The sequence below is a fragment of the Lygodium microphyllum genome, chromosome 3, assembly GCF_053477565.2.
Source record: "Lygodium microphyllum isolate KBCC chromosome 3, Lygodium_microphyllum_v1.1.10, whole genome shotgun sequence".
Lineage (NCBI taxonomy): Eukaryota > Viridiplantae > Streptophyta > Polypodiopsida > Schizaeales > Lygodiaceae > Lygodium > Lygodium microphyllum.
In genome coordinates this window covers 120686296-120701979 of record NC_141137.1, presented here as the reverse complement: position 1 = coordinate 120701979, position 15684 = coordinate 120686296, and the positions used below count along the sequence as shown (strand labels likewise).

Below are 15684 nucleotides of genomic sequence, written 5' to 3'. Positions count from 1 at the left end.
ATGGAGTCTCTAATTTGCTATGTATACTCATCCTAGGCCTTAATTTTTCCTTTATGACCTATCCTATTGGTGCTGTCCTATAGTACATCTTATAAATAAAATGACCATGACTTGAGCTAGACAACTCTTATATCCAAGATTTTTAGTTCAAATCTAAGATCCCAATCTCATCTTCAATAGGAGCACTTCGGCACTATAATAAATATAAAACAAAAAATTTCCACAAGCAAATCTTTGAACTTGAATTATCCAATCCTACACCATGTTCGACCTATAAGTGCCATGTTACCAACTGTATGACCTCTGTAAAGGCTATTCCAAGCCATCAAACCTTGTGGAGAGTAAATAGGACCTTTGGACCACACAATACCTGTACTTATCTCCAATAGTGAATGGTGTACTTGTAATGACATGTAGAAATCCTACAATGCCCTCTAAATGCCCTATTTCATGTTGTTCTAGTCTTCAAGAGACTTGACTCTTCATGAAAGCTTGAATATTTGATTCTCCATGTGTGGTATATAAAAGGTGAATTGATCATTCATCTCACAACTTGATGGCATGATCGTCGCCTTCAACCTCTCCTCTCTCTTTGTTATGAGAATGTCTCAATCTCATGCTCAAGATACATGGCAGCTTGATGATGATGGCGAGGGAGTTCTCTTTGCCTAATGTGGTTATCTCTTCCTATTGTGATTCAGCCTCATTGTTGTCCCCAACATGGCATTTTCTTTTGTGATGGCAACATGAGTGGAAGATGTTTGGAAAAATGATGGGGAGGAAAATGATGAATAAAAGCTATTTAATGTTACAACCTTACAAAACTTTTGTTATTGCAACCTTTAGAAAGGCCCTCATTCACAAGTTGTTTCAATCTTAGGTCTCTAGACATTACAATATGGCTCCTCGAGCATTTAAAAACAAGGGATAATTGAGAATTAATTATGTGATCACTATTTTAGGATCAAAAATACAAAACTCTCTCTACTACTTATTCTCTCTCATTTATGCTAGATTCGTGTTGACTCTGACATTTGAAAATGAAGATTTGAGCCTTGAATTTGGACTTAATGTGTTGTGAAATGGAAATTGTTCATCCCAAGTCTAAAACAAAATAAAGTTTAGGGTTTGCATGGCTATAATGGGATGAGCGTATGCATGCCTAATTATTAAGAAAGTAGCTAATGTAAATTTAGCCCAATCAATAAAGAAGGTGGGGAACTTGAGGACATATCTCTAGAGCTTAAGTCAAGGCCTACCATGTTCTCAACTATTTGAGTCAAATCAAGGTTGTACAACAAGATTTTTGGTATTGATGTGAAAAGAAATACAAGGGGCGTCAATGTTTAGGGCAAATCGAGTGTCAGCTCACATCCTAATTTCTTGATGACATTCTAGCCCAAAGTGGTGAAGTATTGCATTTCCAAATTATTCACTTATTTTATGAATTTGTTTGCTTGCTATAAATTGTTACAAATGAGTGTTGTCTAGGGTTCCACCATCCTTGTGTAGAAATAAAGACTAGTTTTAGTCTTTCTACTCATATCCATCATGGTAGTCTATATCTTGGTAATAAATGCCTCTCTATCATAGATGGACCCGACCTTCACATACAAGTAGATCATGCAATCTTCAAGATTAAAAAATTCAATAAGGTTTTTAACTCTAACTACAAAATGTTGGACTTTGTCTCTAATGGTACTATTGCAAGCATAATGGGATTTAGAGTCTATAGAATTGTCACTTGATACTTATAGTTCTTTTGATGGATCCCTTTAATAGTTTTCAATTGATTCTCTCTCTTCATGATATTGACCAACACAAGTATTCAATTTTCTTTGAGTGCTTTTGATGTGGGTTGCATTTTCACTAAACACAATACATGATGTACATTAATGCAATACACTCAACTCATTTCACATGATGCATGCACGTGTGCAAGTGTGTGTATGTTAAAAGTAGTAATAGTAATACACTAATTAGATTATAAGAAAGGAAAAGGCATTGCATTGCAAGGCCTCACCAAATGATAAGAAGTTCTTGCTACAAGTGTTAAATTACATAAAGCTTCTTAATCACACCATGTACAAAGAACCACCCAAGAAGAGGGGCTTATAGGTTACAAAGATACATAGCAAAAAACATGAAAAAACATAGCACATACAATGATATGAAGAGGTTGCACTTGGTGCTTGTGATCCTATCAAGAAGATGATTAGTAGGGACTAAAGCATGTAAACATGTTTCATAGTTTCACCATATCCAACTATTTACCTTACTCTTTCAAGTCAATGTTTATATATCCAACTCAACCTTCAGACTTGATGCACTAGCCTTGTGTTGTGGTGAAGAATGTACATTAAGCAAACTCCAAAGTGAGTGGATGGATATGGATGTGGTAATTACCATGTATCTTCTCATGTGAATAAGAGGGATCATGTATGCATTGTAAAATTTCTCTCTTGTGCATCCAATCTTCAAGTTCAACATCAAAAAATCAATTTAAAGAGGTGCAACTTGCCAAATTATCAAGTTGGCCAACTTTAGCATACAAAAATTTCTATAATAAATACATAGCTCATGGATAAAGTATGAGTCTCTCAATTAACCGTACTCTATTTGAATTCCATTGACCCAATGAATTAAAGAAAGAAAATGTTTATCCTTTAGAGTTTCCAAGTAATAAACTCCTAGAAATTTTTAGAAAAAGAATCCAATGCTTTGACAATTGAGATCCTTAGCAAAACTTTAAAGATGAATATCATGGCCTTTCCAATGTCAGCCTTATAACATGGTCTTTGTCATATAGCTTATTTTAAATAAATTTGGATTCATTGCATTAGAAATGTCTACTACTAGAGAAAATAAAAGAGAGAAATTGGGTGTACCTCTATTTAATGAGGTGTGTAGTCCATGATTCAAGCATGGTATATAATTTGGGTGATGATAAAATATAATAATTAAATTCCCTTTACAAAGGGCTTGTTTTGCACAACATTCCTTTACACAAAATTAATTGCAAGATGCATGAAGAGGTGATTATTTTACTTATATTTTGCCTTAGGACCCTCACTTTCATCCTTCCAAGAATTTCATGTGTTACTATTTAATTTCAATTACTCTCTATTGTTCCTAATGCTTCTTGGCCCATATGTTCATTTGGTGGCAGCTCATTTGGTTCATCTTGTATGGACAACTATAGAAAAGTTGTTTAAAGTCATGACATTTCACATCCATGTCATGAAACTATAAAAGTCCTGTTTTGCTCACGCCTACTATAAATGTAAGCAGTTAAGACAATGTTGCATCAAGATGATTAATGATGGAAATAAGAACTTCATGGCAACTATCAAGCAACCTCCTGAATTTTTCCAATGCCCTTATTCCTATAACAAAACAAGGAATGGACAATCAATAAGACAAGCCAAAATTTGGGCATGCTTCCCTTATCCAACCCTAGCCAAGCTCCTTTCAGAAAAGCCCCTTTCAACTAGTGGAGTCTAGACTGACGTTTCATAATCTTCTTATACAAACATGTGTGCATGCCCATGCATATCTTATGTATGTATGTACCCATGTGATTGCATAGGTCTCCCATAACATTTTTAAGTCTTACAACAAAGATAGTTTGTGCATACAAACATGTGTGCATGCCCATGCATATCTTATGTATGTATGTGCGTATGTTACATCTACACAGATTTGTTCAATTACAAATATTTACGTGTATATATTTTGACAATGAAGATAGGAAACCTATATCTAAGATCTCATTATTAACGAATGAGTAGTTTCATTGTAGTACATGCTTATTGTAATACCCAATGGAGGTCTATTAATCCGTGTCTAGAAAAGTACAAAAGTCGGATGTTTAAGTTTTACATGCACATATACATTAACATTCAAATAGGTCCTGTGGTTTTGGGAGGTATCTTGTAAGCTGGGTAAATTTAGTACTAGGGATCTAATCAAAACTATTAGGAAATAAGCATACATATGACCTGGAGCCATCCCTTTTATTTGTCTATTATGTATTACATGTTCACGATATCCAGAGGTACCAGACCAAAAGGGTTTGATATATTGAATTTATACACATGCAGCAACTTAGGTAGGTTTTCCTACGAGTTAGTTTAGTGCAAGCAATTGCTAGTAGTAGCCATACATAATGACACACAACTATCTCCTTTTTAGTTATGTGTATGGAACAGCGTGCAATGCTTGTGAGTGGACACAATTAGTGAACATGATGTCATACCTACAGGTACTAACTCTTGAAGGTGCATGTGCTAAGCATTTGATTCGCGAAGACAGTGAAACACCTGCCTTAATCCCCCACAACAGTCCTCTCTACAGAAGGGGGCCACCCAATAAGGACACTTGTTGCTTCAACAAAACCCAGATGATTACTGACAAGATATATATGAAACTTGAACAAGTTTCATAATCAAGACATGTGGGCATTGTTCCATAAGCTTGATGATATTTACAATCTCTGTATTTCCCTTGAACCATCAAGAAGCTCTAGCAAGATTTCTCCACTTGTCCTTCAGATCAACAACTGTACGACCTGGGTGGAATCTCCCTTGACCAAATTCCAATATGCGAGTCCATTGGAATCCCCATTCACCATTGCCGCGAGAAAACCTTTTCACGCCCTCCTGTTGTGACAGTCAAAAGCTCCAACTCACATTAAACACTTTCAAGTAAAAGTAAAACTTTGCAACAGCCTCTCCTGTGACTGTACCTTCAAGGTGTCTTCTTCCTCCTTTGACCAACGAAGTCGTTTTCTCCGCATACCCGGCATATGGTTTCGTCTATAAAAGCTCAAATAACAGACAAATTTGAGCAATCTGTCAAAGATATTTGAGTAACTTGTGGAAGGAAATAAAGAAACATGACTGGAAACCAATTCAACAGACCTTGATCAAACAAGACATTCAATACATCTGGTTAGATAAACTATTCCAATGATATTAAGCTTCTGCTATTTATTTTCAGAGAGCCAGAAAGCTGAAAATAAGACTACATGTTTGTCTATCTAATATCATTCAGTAAGAGAATGTGTTGTGATTTGGAAATTCTCATCACTGAAGATAAATTAGCAGCATGTGTGCATCCTCCAAGCAAGATTTGGGAATGCCAAATCCCACTGGCCTCTATCCACAACTAACTTGCCATCCTCCTGAACCGCAAGGAAAGTGTCTAGGCAGTCATCAAAGAGCAAGCATGTTACCACAGGCATGCCTAGTCAGAAAAACTGCAGAACGCTACCCAACCACTATCCCGCACAAGGATCCAAAGCAGAGGTGAGGGCATCTAGTGCTTGAAGGAAGAGCAGGTTCGTGCCTGCCAACTAACCCACCTTCTACTAGACTGAACCCCCAGGCCCGATCCCAACATAGAACGTGTCATACGCTCTAGGCGGCTGCAGCCCTGCCTTGTGGAGCACCAGGAATACAGCAAGCATCCCTCCCTCCGAGGATAAGGTCTCTTTATGCATCTTTGACACCTGTGAAGAGGAACCTCCCAAGCCTCCTGTCCCACTCCAAAGCCCTGAACATCTACACCAAGCATCCCTCCCTCTGAGGAAAAGGTCTCTCCATGCATCTTTGGCACTTGTGAAGAGGAAGGCGACCCAAGACCCCCTGCCCCACTCCAATGCCCTGAACATCAATACCCTTGTCTTGTTGACCCTCCAAGATTGTTGAATATCCCTTCAGCAATTGTACAATCAATCTCTAGCATTCTTGTAACCATTTAAGGCCAAGATAGCCCTGCTTTAAACCTCAATCGATGCATAGATAATGAGGATCCAAATGTAGGATCCCTTGCTATCAAATGTAACCCACAGAGCCCGTTCTCCGACAACAATCCCATAATCTCTCACACAAACTCGGTCCAAAGAAGATAAATACTCCTCCACTCCACTCATACGCACCAATCAAGTACTAACATGGGGGATATATTCATGACACAACTATCATGTTCAGAAGATAGATTGAGTTATTGCAAACAGCAACAATCCATCTAGCAAGGGCTAGTTGCTACAGCTTGTTAGATACACCTTGTATTTTCCTCTTGAGTCATTTAGGTGTGAATGCACCCTATCCACATCCACTTTTTACCCTCTTGCATGGGAGGGGTTTTTTCCCCATGTGAACACACTTCAATGTGTAGGACCTAGGTGTATATAACCTTAGGGTTGTCATTCATTTTAGTGAAGGTACTCTTGCACACTTCTTTGTGTGTCTACTCTCACTCTCACTCTACTCCACTTCTTGTCTACTGAGCTGTCCATTCGATCCAACTGTAGTATGAGAGCCATTTTGCCACCGGCCTCGGCAACAATGCTGCATCAGTTCCATCACCAGCTCAAACGCAAAATTGTGGTTCTTCTAAATGTGAACATTAAAAATGAATGACTAAAATAAGGATCGTGTCCATGATTTGGTTCCAACTATAGTCTGTCAATCAAGACCAACACTTATGACCATTACTTATGCCCAACAAAGAATATGATCTCTCTCTCTCTCTCTCTCTCTCTCTCTCTCTCTCTCTCTCTCTCTCTAATAGCTTCTTCCATCTTATAGTTTCATTAACATCTTCCAACTTATAATTGTAAGTTCTTGTATATGATAAATTAAATCTTTTGAAGTATAAGTCTTTAAACCTTATTTAACTAGGATATCCTATAACCCTCATCTTCCCTTCATGATGTGGCGTTCCCATTTGCATTTCACCTCCTTTGAAAATTCCCATTCTTGTTCCAAAGTTTCCCTCAACTATGCTCAAAAACCCTAAAAGTGCACAAACCCTACTTTTTTTATTTGGGGGTTTCCAAATTTTTTTGCAATTTTCGATCTGTCTTCCCCTTCTCATCCTCCATTTCAAAGAAATTTTCAGTTTCACACACTCAGCACCTGAAAATCTGGGGGTTTTGGACTGACCCACTCAATTCCTGCAACTTCTTAAAATTTCCATCATAAAATGTGGGGCTTTTCTTGGATTCACCTTCCACCATGTAGATGTTCATCAAATTTATGCAAGTTCAGCAATTTCTCCAGCATTCGTGTGCAAAATTTGGGAATTTTGACAAATTTCAGCCTGCTGCCCCAATACTTCGGCATGTAAACGCCTGAAGAGCATCCACTTTGACATTTGCATTGGTTGTAAGCTCTTTCTCATCTCATTTTACTTTTTAGTCATTTTTTTTCGCACACAAATGTTGAAACAACAACTTGTCCATTTTCAAACAAACTTTGAGTAGTTGCCTCTATTGCATTTGTGTATTCAGCATGTGCAAAGATGGCATATATTCAAGATGAGTTGTTTGGGATGCTTTCTACTAATGACAAATTGGATGGTACCAACTATTCCACTTGATCGTACATGATGAAGCATGTATTGGTTACAAAAGTCTTTTGGGAAATTGTCATGAGTTTAGAGGTACGACTAGCAAGCCCTAATGCACCCATAGGTGTTAGTGCTTCTACTTCATGTGGTTCTATTGCCACTTCTAGCTCTTTAAGAGTTACTACTGCTGCTGCTCCTACTGCCTATCAGGTATGTTGGGATATATGTGATGCTCAAGCACTCTTTGATCGCTCTTTTGATCAAGAGACTCATTATTAAGCACATCTCCTCTTGTCGAATTGCAAAAAGTGCTTGGAATAAGCTTGCATCTCTTCATCAGATTAGAAACAAGACACATGTTGCTTATTTGAAGAAGCAATTAGATCCTGAGAGGATGCATGGAGGGAACATCATAGATGTCTATCTTACATGGATTGCAAATGGCATGAGCAATTGGTGAACAATGATGAGGAGATATATGAGTGCTATCTTAGCTCTACTGTGCTTGGCGGACTTCCATAGTCCTATCAAACATTTGCTACGACCTTACAACTAGTTTCTTAGGGCAATGGGCATTAGTATTCTCTTGATGGGTTGATCATAGTTCTATTTCAAGAGGAGCAAAGTCATCTCAACCACTTTGCCATTGTCTCAAATGATTAGGTCCTTGCCTCAACTTCTTCTTTGCACAAAGAAAAGGACAAGCAGAAAAAGAAGAGATGCAACTGTTGTTGCAAGTCATAGCATGAGATCTCTGAGTATTGCAAGCATAAGACTACGTAGAAAAAGAAGAAACAAGCCTCATTGGACATTATGATGACCACATCTAATGCTTGTAGTGGTGGGAAGGATGAGACGGCTCATCATGTAGAAACTTTCAATTCGTATGCTTTTGAAGTGTCTTGTTCTTAGGACCCCACCATACATGATGTAGGCCTTTTGAGTAGAGGCCAGTGAATAGCATTGGTATACTGATAGTGGTGCTAGCAAGCACATCACCTCATGCAGGTATCTTCTTATTTCTTTGGTTAATGCTACATAGGGCAGCACTATCATATGTACCAACAATGCTACTTATATAGTCAAAGCATATGAATGGGACTGTTGTCACCTTAAAAAATATTCTGTATGTACCTAGCACTTAGAAGAGCATTATTAGTGCCAGTCATTGCTACTAGTACTTTGAAGCTCACTTTGTTGAGCCACAATGTGTAGTTAAGGACACATATAATGATGATGTGATTGCCATCCTTTATACTATGGCTTGTTTAGACTTGATGCTTATGATAGGCAGCCTCCTTTGGATGCTATGGTTGTGGATGCTTCCGCCTTATCTATTGTTAAGTTATGGCATGCTTGGTTTGGGCACTTGAATTTGAACAACTTGTCATGCTTGTACAGAGATGATATGGTGCATGATTTTCATGAAAAGCATATGCCTTGTAAGCACATATATGAGGGTGTTTGCTTAGCAAAATGCATAGATTCAGTTTTCCCAAGGATGGGAGTGTGGGTGCCACAAGGAAATTGCACCTTGTGCATAGTGATGTATGTGGTCCTATGCATACTCCCTTAGTGGATGCATCTATGTTGTTACGTTCATTGATGACTACACATGTCATACTTGGGTGGTTGGCTTGAAGGCCAAGTCAAAGGTATTCTCATGCTTTGACCATTTTATTGCATGGCTCAAAACTCCAGTGGCTGCAAATTGGTGACTCTTCACACTGATAGAGGAGGGGAGTACATGCCAAAGGAATTTGCAGCACTTCTTTCTGCTAGGGGCATTATTCATCAATGCACTATGCCTTACACACCACAACAGAATGGTCTTGTTGAGTGCAAGAATAGATCTCTTATGGAGATGGTCGAATGTATGCTTAAAGGATAGTCATTGCCAGATAGGTTTTGGTTGGATGCGATTCATACAGCTTGCTATATGCTGAATCGTTCAGCTAATCGAGCATTAAAGACTATTACACCTTATGAGGCATGGAATGGCAGAAAGCCAATGGTTGTACACATGTATACATTTAGATGTCTTGCTTAGACTCATGTTCCGTCTGAAAAGAGGCAATTTGCAAGAAAAAAGTGATTAAATGCATTCTTATTCAATACATTATTGAGAGCAAAGGCTATCAATTGTATCAACCAGTTGCAGACAAAGTGCTTGTCAGTAAAGATTGTCTCTGCTGAAAATTCAGAAATGCCTTTGCATGATTGCAAAAATCAGCCAATTGTTGGCCCCGAAGATGTGTTTGATTTGATCATGCTATTATTCAGATCATTGCCAGAGATTGTTGAGCATGCACCCTCTCAATCTCAAGCACCATCACAACAAATTCAGCAGCCTGCCCATGCTGATTTTCAACCTGATTCTCCCTCCATTGAGGCAGCAAATCATGATGATGCAAAGACCATAGAGAGGGTTGCTATTCGGGAAGCAAAGTCACTACCGAGATTGTTGTTGGATACCTTACGAGCATAGTTACCAGGAACGGGAAATGGGAACGAGAACGGGGGGAACGGCATATATATATATATATATATATATATATATATAATTCAGTTAACACATTGGAAATGCCCAAAATTTGGGGACATTGCAGCCAATGCTATGCCCCAAATCCTTGCTGAAAAAGCCCCAAATTTGGGGCAATGCTTGATTTGAAATACCCCAAAATTGGGGACATTGCAGCCAAGTCCAATGGCCCACATCTTTGCTGAAAAAGCCCCAAATTTTGGGCAATCCTTTTGGGGACATTGCAACCAAGACCAATGACCCAAATCCTTGCTGAAAAAGCCCCAATTTTGGGGCAATCCCTAATCTGAAATGCCCCAATTTGGGGACAGTGCAGTCTGATTCCAGGGAATGGCTGTTCCAAACAAGGAACGGCTGTTGGAACGGCCCGGAACGGGGTTGGAACGGGGCTAGGAACGGGTAGGAACGTTCCATGGGTGTTTTGCTGGTAGACACATGCCGGAACACGTTAATCCGTTCCTAAGGCTTGGAACGCGCGTTCCCTGTTTCTATGCTTACGAGATAGCAAACAGGTTGCCCCTCTTCTTGGACGTTGTTGGAAATAAAGGGCCGTTGTGCCTTTTATATGTGCACGGTGTGAACACACCCTTAGCACATTTGTACTTTCATATATATTTATCTAAAACCTAAAGAGGTACGCTAGTTTTTTGTACCAAACATCAAAGGTGTCGTGCTCACTCTCCTTTCTACTGCCCTCTACTCTCTGTGTGTGTTATCCATCGCATTCACTCTTAGCTATTCCGTCAGACTCCAAACTGGTATCAGAGCAAGTAACGGGCATGAGGTAAATGTTGTGAGGTGACACGCCTGAGGTGACAGGCAAACGAAACAGGTTGCAGGCTGCAGGAGATGTGTTTGAGGCGACCAGTAGGCTCAGGCCACACGCTGCAAGAAACAGTCGTAGGCTAGTAGGCAGGTCGTGGGCTGCAAGAAACAGTCACAAGCGACCGGGCTGCAGGCGAGGTGACAGTAGACAGGCGACTAGACGGCAGCAAGTGACACGTGACCAATGTGGGTAACGGGCGACGGCTTCGTGGACAGTGAATAGGCGACTAGAGGTGACAGTGTTGACTGCATGACGGGCCGGCGGACGGGCGTGTGGCGACCTGCATGACGGGTCAGTGGATGAGCGTGCAACAGGTCGTGACGGTAGATCAACGGACCTCATCATGTCATTTTTTTGAAGGAGCACAAATTCATTTTTTTTCTCTTCAAAATTCTCCTTGAATTTTCCCTTGGCTCGACGGGCGTTCGTGCGTGTAAGCATAGTTCAAAATTTTGGGCAGATTTGTGCCAAAAATTTGGGGATTTGTCCAGATTTGATGCGAGCAAGACGCGACAATGATATTTGTCTCAAAAATTGCAAGAATTTGAGACATTTTGCCTCCGACGTTTGGGGCTTTTCATATACATGCAAGAACTGGGCTGAAATTTACCCAATTTCTCGACATTGATGCACATTGGACCCCGTGCAATTTGGGGCTTTTGCTGTTTAGGCGAAATTTGTGCGCCATTCGGTCATTTTATGTACATGTGGGTTTAATTCCATGAAATTTGGACATCTAGCACTTGGAAAAATTTAGGGGTTTTGCTGAAATTGCTCTATTTTGGCAAAATTGGCCTATTCTATGCATGTCAGAGATAGTGCAGATGTATGGTTGATGCTTTGAGCACAAAAATTTTGGGGCTTTTGATCGTGCGTGTCAAATTTTGTGCCCGTGGGTGCATGTACAACAAAAATTGCAGCTAAAATTTGGGACTTCTCATGTAATGTGATGTATTTGTCCTTGGAACAGTTATAATCAATTGTGGACTGCTGTAGCACAAGGTTTTATTTGCAAATTGTGGCAAGAAGGGTCACTTTAAATGTGACTGCTACAAATGGAAGAAAGAGAAAGGAAAGGGCAAGAAGACACATGATAGCAAGGAAGACAAGAAAGAGAGTCAGCCTAAGAAGAGCAGTGTCAAAATTGAAGAGGTGAATGTATTCACTCATGATAGTGACAGTGGGAATGCCGTACTCTTTCTCTCTTCACACTTTAGTACACATGCTTTACTTGTAGATACGGATGATGACATGCACACTTGGATTCTAGATTCAGGTGCTTCCTTTCATGTCACCCCTCATCGCGAGTGGTTTTCTGACTATACAGGGGGTTGACATGGCGTTGTTCATCTTGGGGACAGCTATGCATGTGACATTGCAGGTATTGGCAGTATGCAGTTGCAGTTTCAGCATGGTTCTCTCTTCATACTTCACCATGTACTGCATGTACCTCAGCTCAAGAAAAGCTTGATTAGCACAGGGCAGCTAGATGACGATGGATTTCATACCACCTTTGGTGATGGAAAATGGAAGATTTGTAAGGGATCTAGGGTGATTGCCAGAGGTTGTAAAAGTGATACCTTGTATCCTCTCCATATATCTAGTGAGCATGACCGAGCAACCAAGTGTTTCTTTGTGGCATTGCCAGTTGGGACGCATGAGTCAAACTCAAATGAAAGTGCTTTCTCGTTTCGGTTACTTGCCTTGTCTTCGTTATGCTGATTTTGAGCATTGTGATCATTGTGTTTATGGTAAACATGCACAGACGTCTCATAAGAAGTATCTTTCGCTAAAATCTTCTCCTCTAGAGTTAGTACATTTCGATGTATGTCAGATGCCATTGTTGATGATGCTACACGGAAGGTATGGATTTACCCTATTCAGTCAAGAGTGGAGGGCTGGTTGCCAATTTATAGAAAATTAGAGTTCTAGATCCTCTCCCACTTAACTCTCTCGATCCGCTCCCCGTTTTAGGGTTTTGACCAAAATAAGCCTAAAATAAGCATGTTTTGGGCCTGTTTAAGTGGCTAAGAGTAATTCTTAGCACAACAGCGCGCAGGCTAAAAATAGCAGATCTGGAGCAAATGATTGAGCTGGACAGATATGGAGCTAATGGCTGAATTGGACAGATCTAGAGTAGACAAGAGACGGCTCAGCTACAGCTCCTCCTCCACTTTAGCAGCACCTCACAGCAGCTGAAAACTCTTCCTCGAGCTGAGAACCGAGCTGGCAACAATAGGACCTTGGGCACGATAGCACCGACTGATGGTGGCTGAACAAAATCCGCGCATACGAGCTGCTCTGATACCAAATGTTGGAAAAATGGCAGCCATCTATGGAGAGAGAGAGGAGAGACAATGACAGCAAGAGAGTGAGCTGAAGCAAAAAGAGAAGAGTGTACTTGCTAGAATGAAAGATAGAGTGAAAGTACAAGCTATGTTTAAGTCAAGGGTTGACCTAACCAACCTTTCACTAACTAACTAGAGTTAGGTTATTTTACTCTAGAGCCTAGTGTCACTACTTTTAAGTTTCTAAGACACTAGGTGTACACACCTTACATTGACACTTTAATAAGTGTCCACACCACATAAATTACATTGGGCACTGCCCATAGAATCGGCAAATTCTAACAATTAAATATTAATTTTCAGTCTTTAAATATTGAAAATTAATCTATTAGTTATTTCGGTGCCCTGAAAAAATAATCTGATTGGCCAATAGTAATTGGCTGGGCAACTTCCATTTCTGAGTGTCTCTACACCATCTTTGACCATTAGATTGGCATTAGATACAATTAAACACCACTTCTCTAGTGTCACCAACAACTGACACTTATGGCCAAATGAATGACCTAGGCCAACAATTGGCACCAGATACCACCAAGTACCTCTGTGGCATAAATTATAGCAACTTTTACATTTGACATCACGTGATTTTCTCGGGTCCCAAGCTCGTAATCACATGTAGTCTTTACTTAACCATGTGATTAAAAATTAATCCACACATTAAGTGAGGTTTCAAAAATGCATATCCTCATGACAACCCTCCCCTTAAAATCTTTGCAATCGTCCTCGATTGCACCGCCAAACGCATCAAAAGAAAAATAGTAGATTGGAATTTCCACAAGGCATAATAGTTAACACAACATTGCACATTGTTGCTCAACCATTCTATATGTCCAACATATACTGAAAATTACCAACCAATCAAAAGATAACATAAGACTCACAAAGAATCTTAAAAACATTGTTAGATTATCATGTGACATGTCTATTTCTCATGAGCTCAACTCATTTGGCAAAACCAAACCATAGCATAGCATAACCACACATAAACCATGGCTAAAACATCAATGGCATAATAACATATGCTATTGTCCATGGAACCAAATATAAACCATTGAAAACTGAGCATAATCCAATCATAAACTGATTACTTGCTAATCTAAGAACTGATCACAAACTACTACAAATGTGATCCCAAACTAATCACAAGCTCATTGCAAAAACTGACCAGCAATCAATGCAAAAATTGATGCAAAACTAATCCCAAAAGTGACCATAAACTATTCTCAAGCTTATAAAAAGCTGAGCTGAAACTGTTAAGAATTTTTGTCTCAAAATTGAGGCAAAATTCATACCAAATTGATCATAAGCTGATGCAAAAGTATAGTTCCAGTGCCTAGGTGAAACCCATACTCGTCTACATACATCTCACAATGACTAGTACACCAAGTACTGATCTCATGGCAAACATACTGTTAGCGCAGTACCTTGGATGCATGCTAAATACATCCGAGATCCACTACATATGAAAGCTGTTCATAACTGAAGGAGTGGAAGTGCTACCTCCCCCTTGAGAATCAAGCAATAATCCGGACACTTGCTCTGCTGAACCTGACGGAGCCCAACCACAAACTGTTCTCAAGCTTATCAAAAACTGAGCTGAAACTGTTAAGAATTTTTGTCTCAGAATTGAGGCAAAATTCATACCAAATTGATCATAAGCTTATGCAAAAGTATAGTTCTAGTGCCTAGGTGAAACTCATACTCGTCTACATACATCTCACAATGATTAGTACACCAAGTAGTGACCTCATGGCAAACATACTGTCAGCGCAGTACCTTGGATGCATACTAATACATCCAAGATCCACTATATACGAAAGCTGTTCATGACTGAAGGAGTGGAAGTGCTATCTCCCCCTTGAGCATCAAGCAATACTTCGGACCTTTGCTATACTGAACCTAACGGAGCCTAAACTAAAGTCGGCTCTAACTGAAAGGCATCTAGGTAAAGCTGCAATAACTGAGGATGGTCTGTCAAGTTGTCCTCTTCCATCCATTTGGCATCCATTGGTGAATAATTCTGAAATTTCACCAAGTATCTCTTGGAAACTTTACCTTTGACCTTTCTTTCCTTATGTGCCAAAATCTACTTGGGTACCAAAATCTCATCCAGCTCCTCAACCTTAGGCTAAATTTCAACAGACATATCCTCTAGCACATCACCATGAAAAGGCCTCAATAAACTAATATGAAAGACAGAAGAGCCCATAGTATCTCATACTCAACTTCAAATATAATCTTTCTCTTCCTTTCATCTTTTTCACCCTTGCCTTTTCAAAACATAGCAATACATAATCACCCTTTGCAAACTGCAAAGCATGTCTATGGTGATCAGAGGCCATCTTTTGCTTTTTTTGCGATCTCTGAATTGCATATTTTATCTTTGCATAAGCTACATCCAAGTTTTCCACATAACGATTAACCTCAAAGATCTTATCCTTAGTTTGCAAAATAGATGGTACCTTCTTGCCACCCTCAACCACCTCAAATGGAGCTTTGCCCGTAGAACTATCATTGTGTTATTATACGCAAACTCAACCCAGGGCAAATACCGCTCCCACTGTGTCTTGTGGTCTAAAACATAGCACCTCAAAAGATCTAACACTATGAAA

At 39.6% G+C, this 15684-nt stretch overlaps 1 protein-coding gene across 4 annotated transcripts in view; it reads right to left on the bottom strand.

Moving 5' to 3' along the window:
• Positions 1–3905: 3905 nt before the first annotated feature.
• The window catches only part of LOC148038824 (uncharacterized), a 47285-nt gene continuing 35506 nt past the window's right edge, over positions 3906–15684 (bottom strand). The window contains exons 5-6 of one of the 4 annotated variants that reach the window (XM_087674708.1): positions 4748–4817; positions 3906–4661 (exon numbers count right to left, since the gene is read on the bottom strand). In XM_087674708.1, coding sequence (XP_087530834.1) covers positions 4515–4661; positions 4748–4817 — 217 coding nt within the window. In that variant the 3' untranslated portion in view covers positions 3906–4514. The remainder of the gene's footprint in view (positions 4662–4747; positions 4818–15684) is intronic. The other 3 variants (XM_087674705.1, XM_087674706.1, XM_087674707.1) reach the window with 3 other exon arrangements.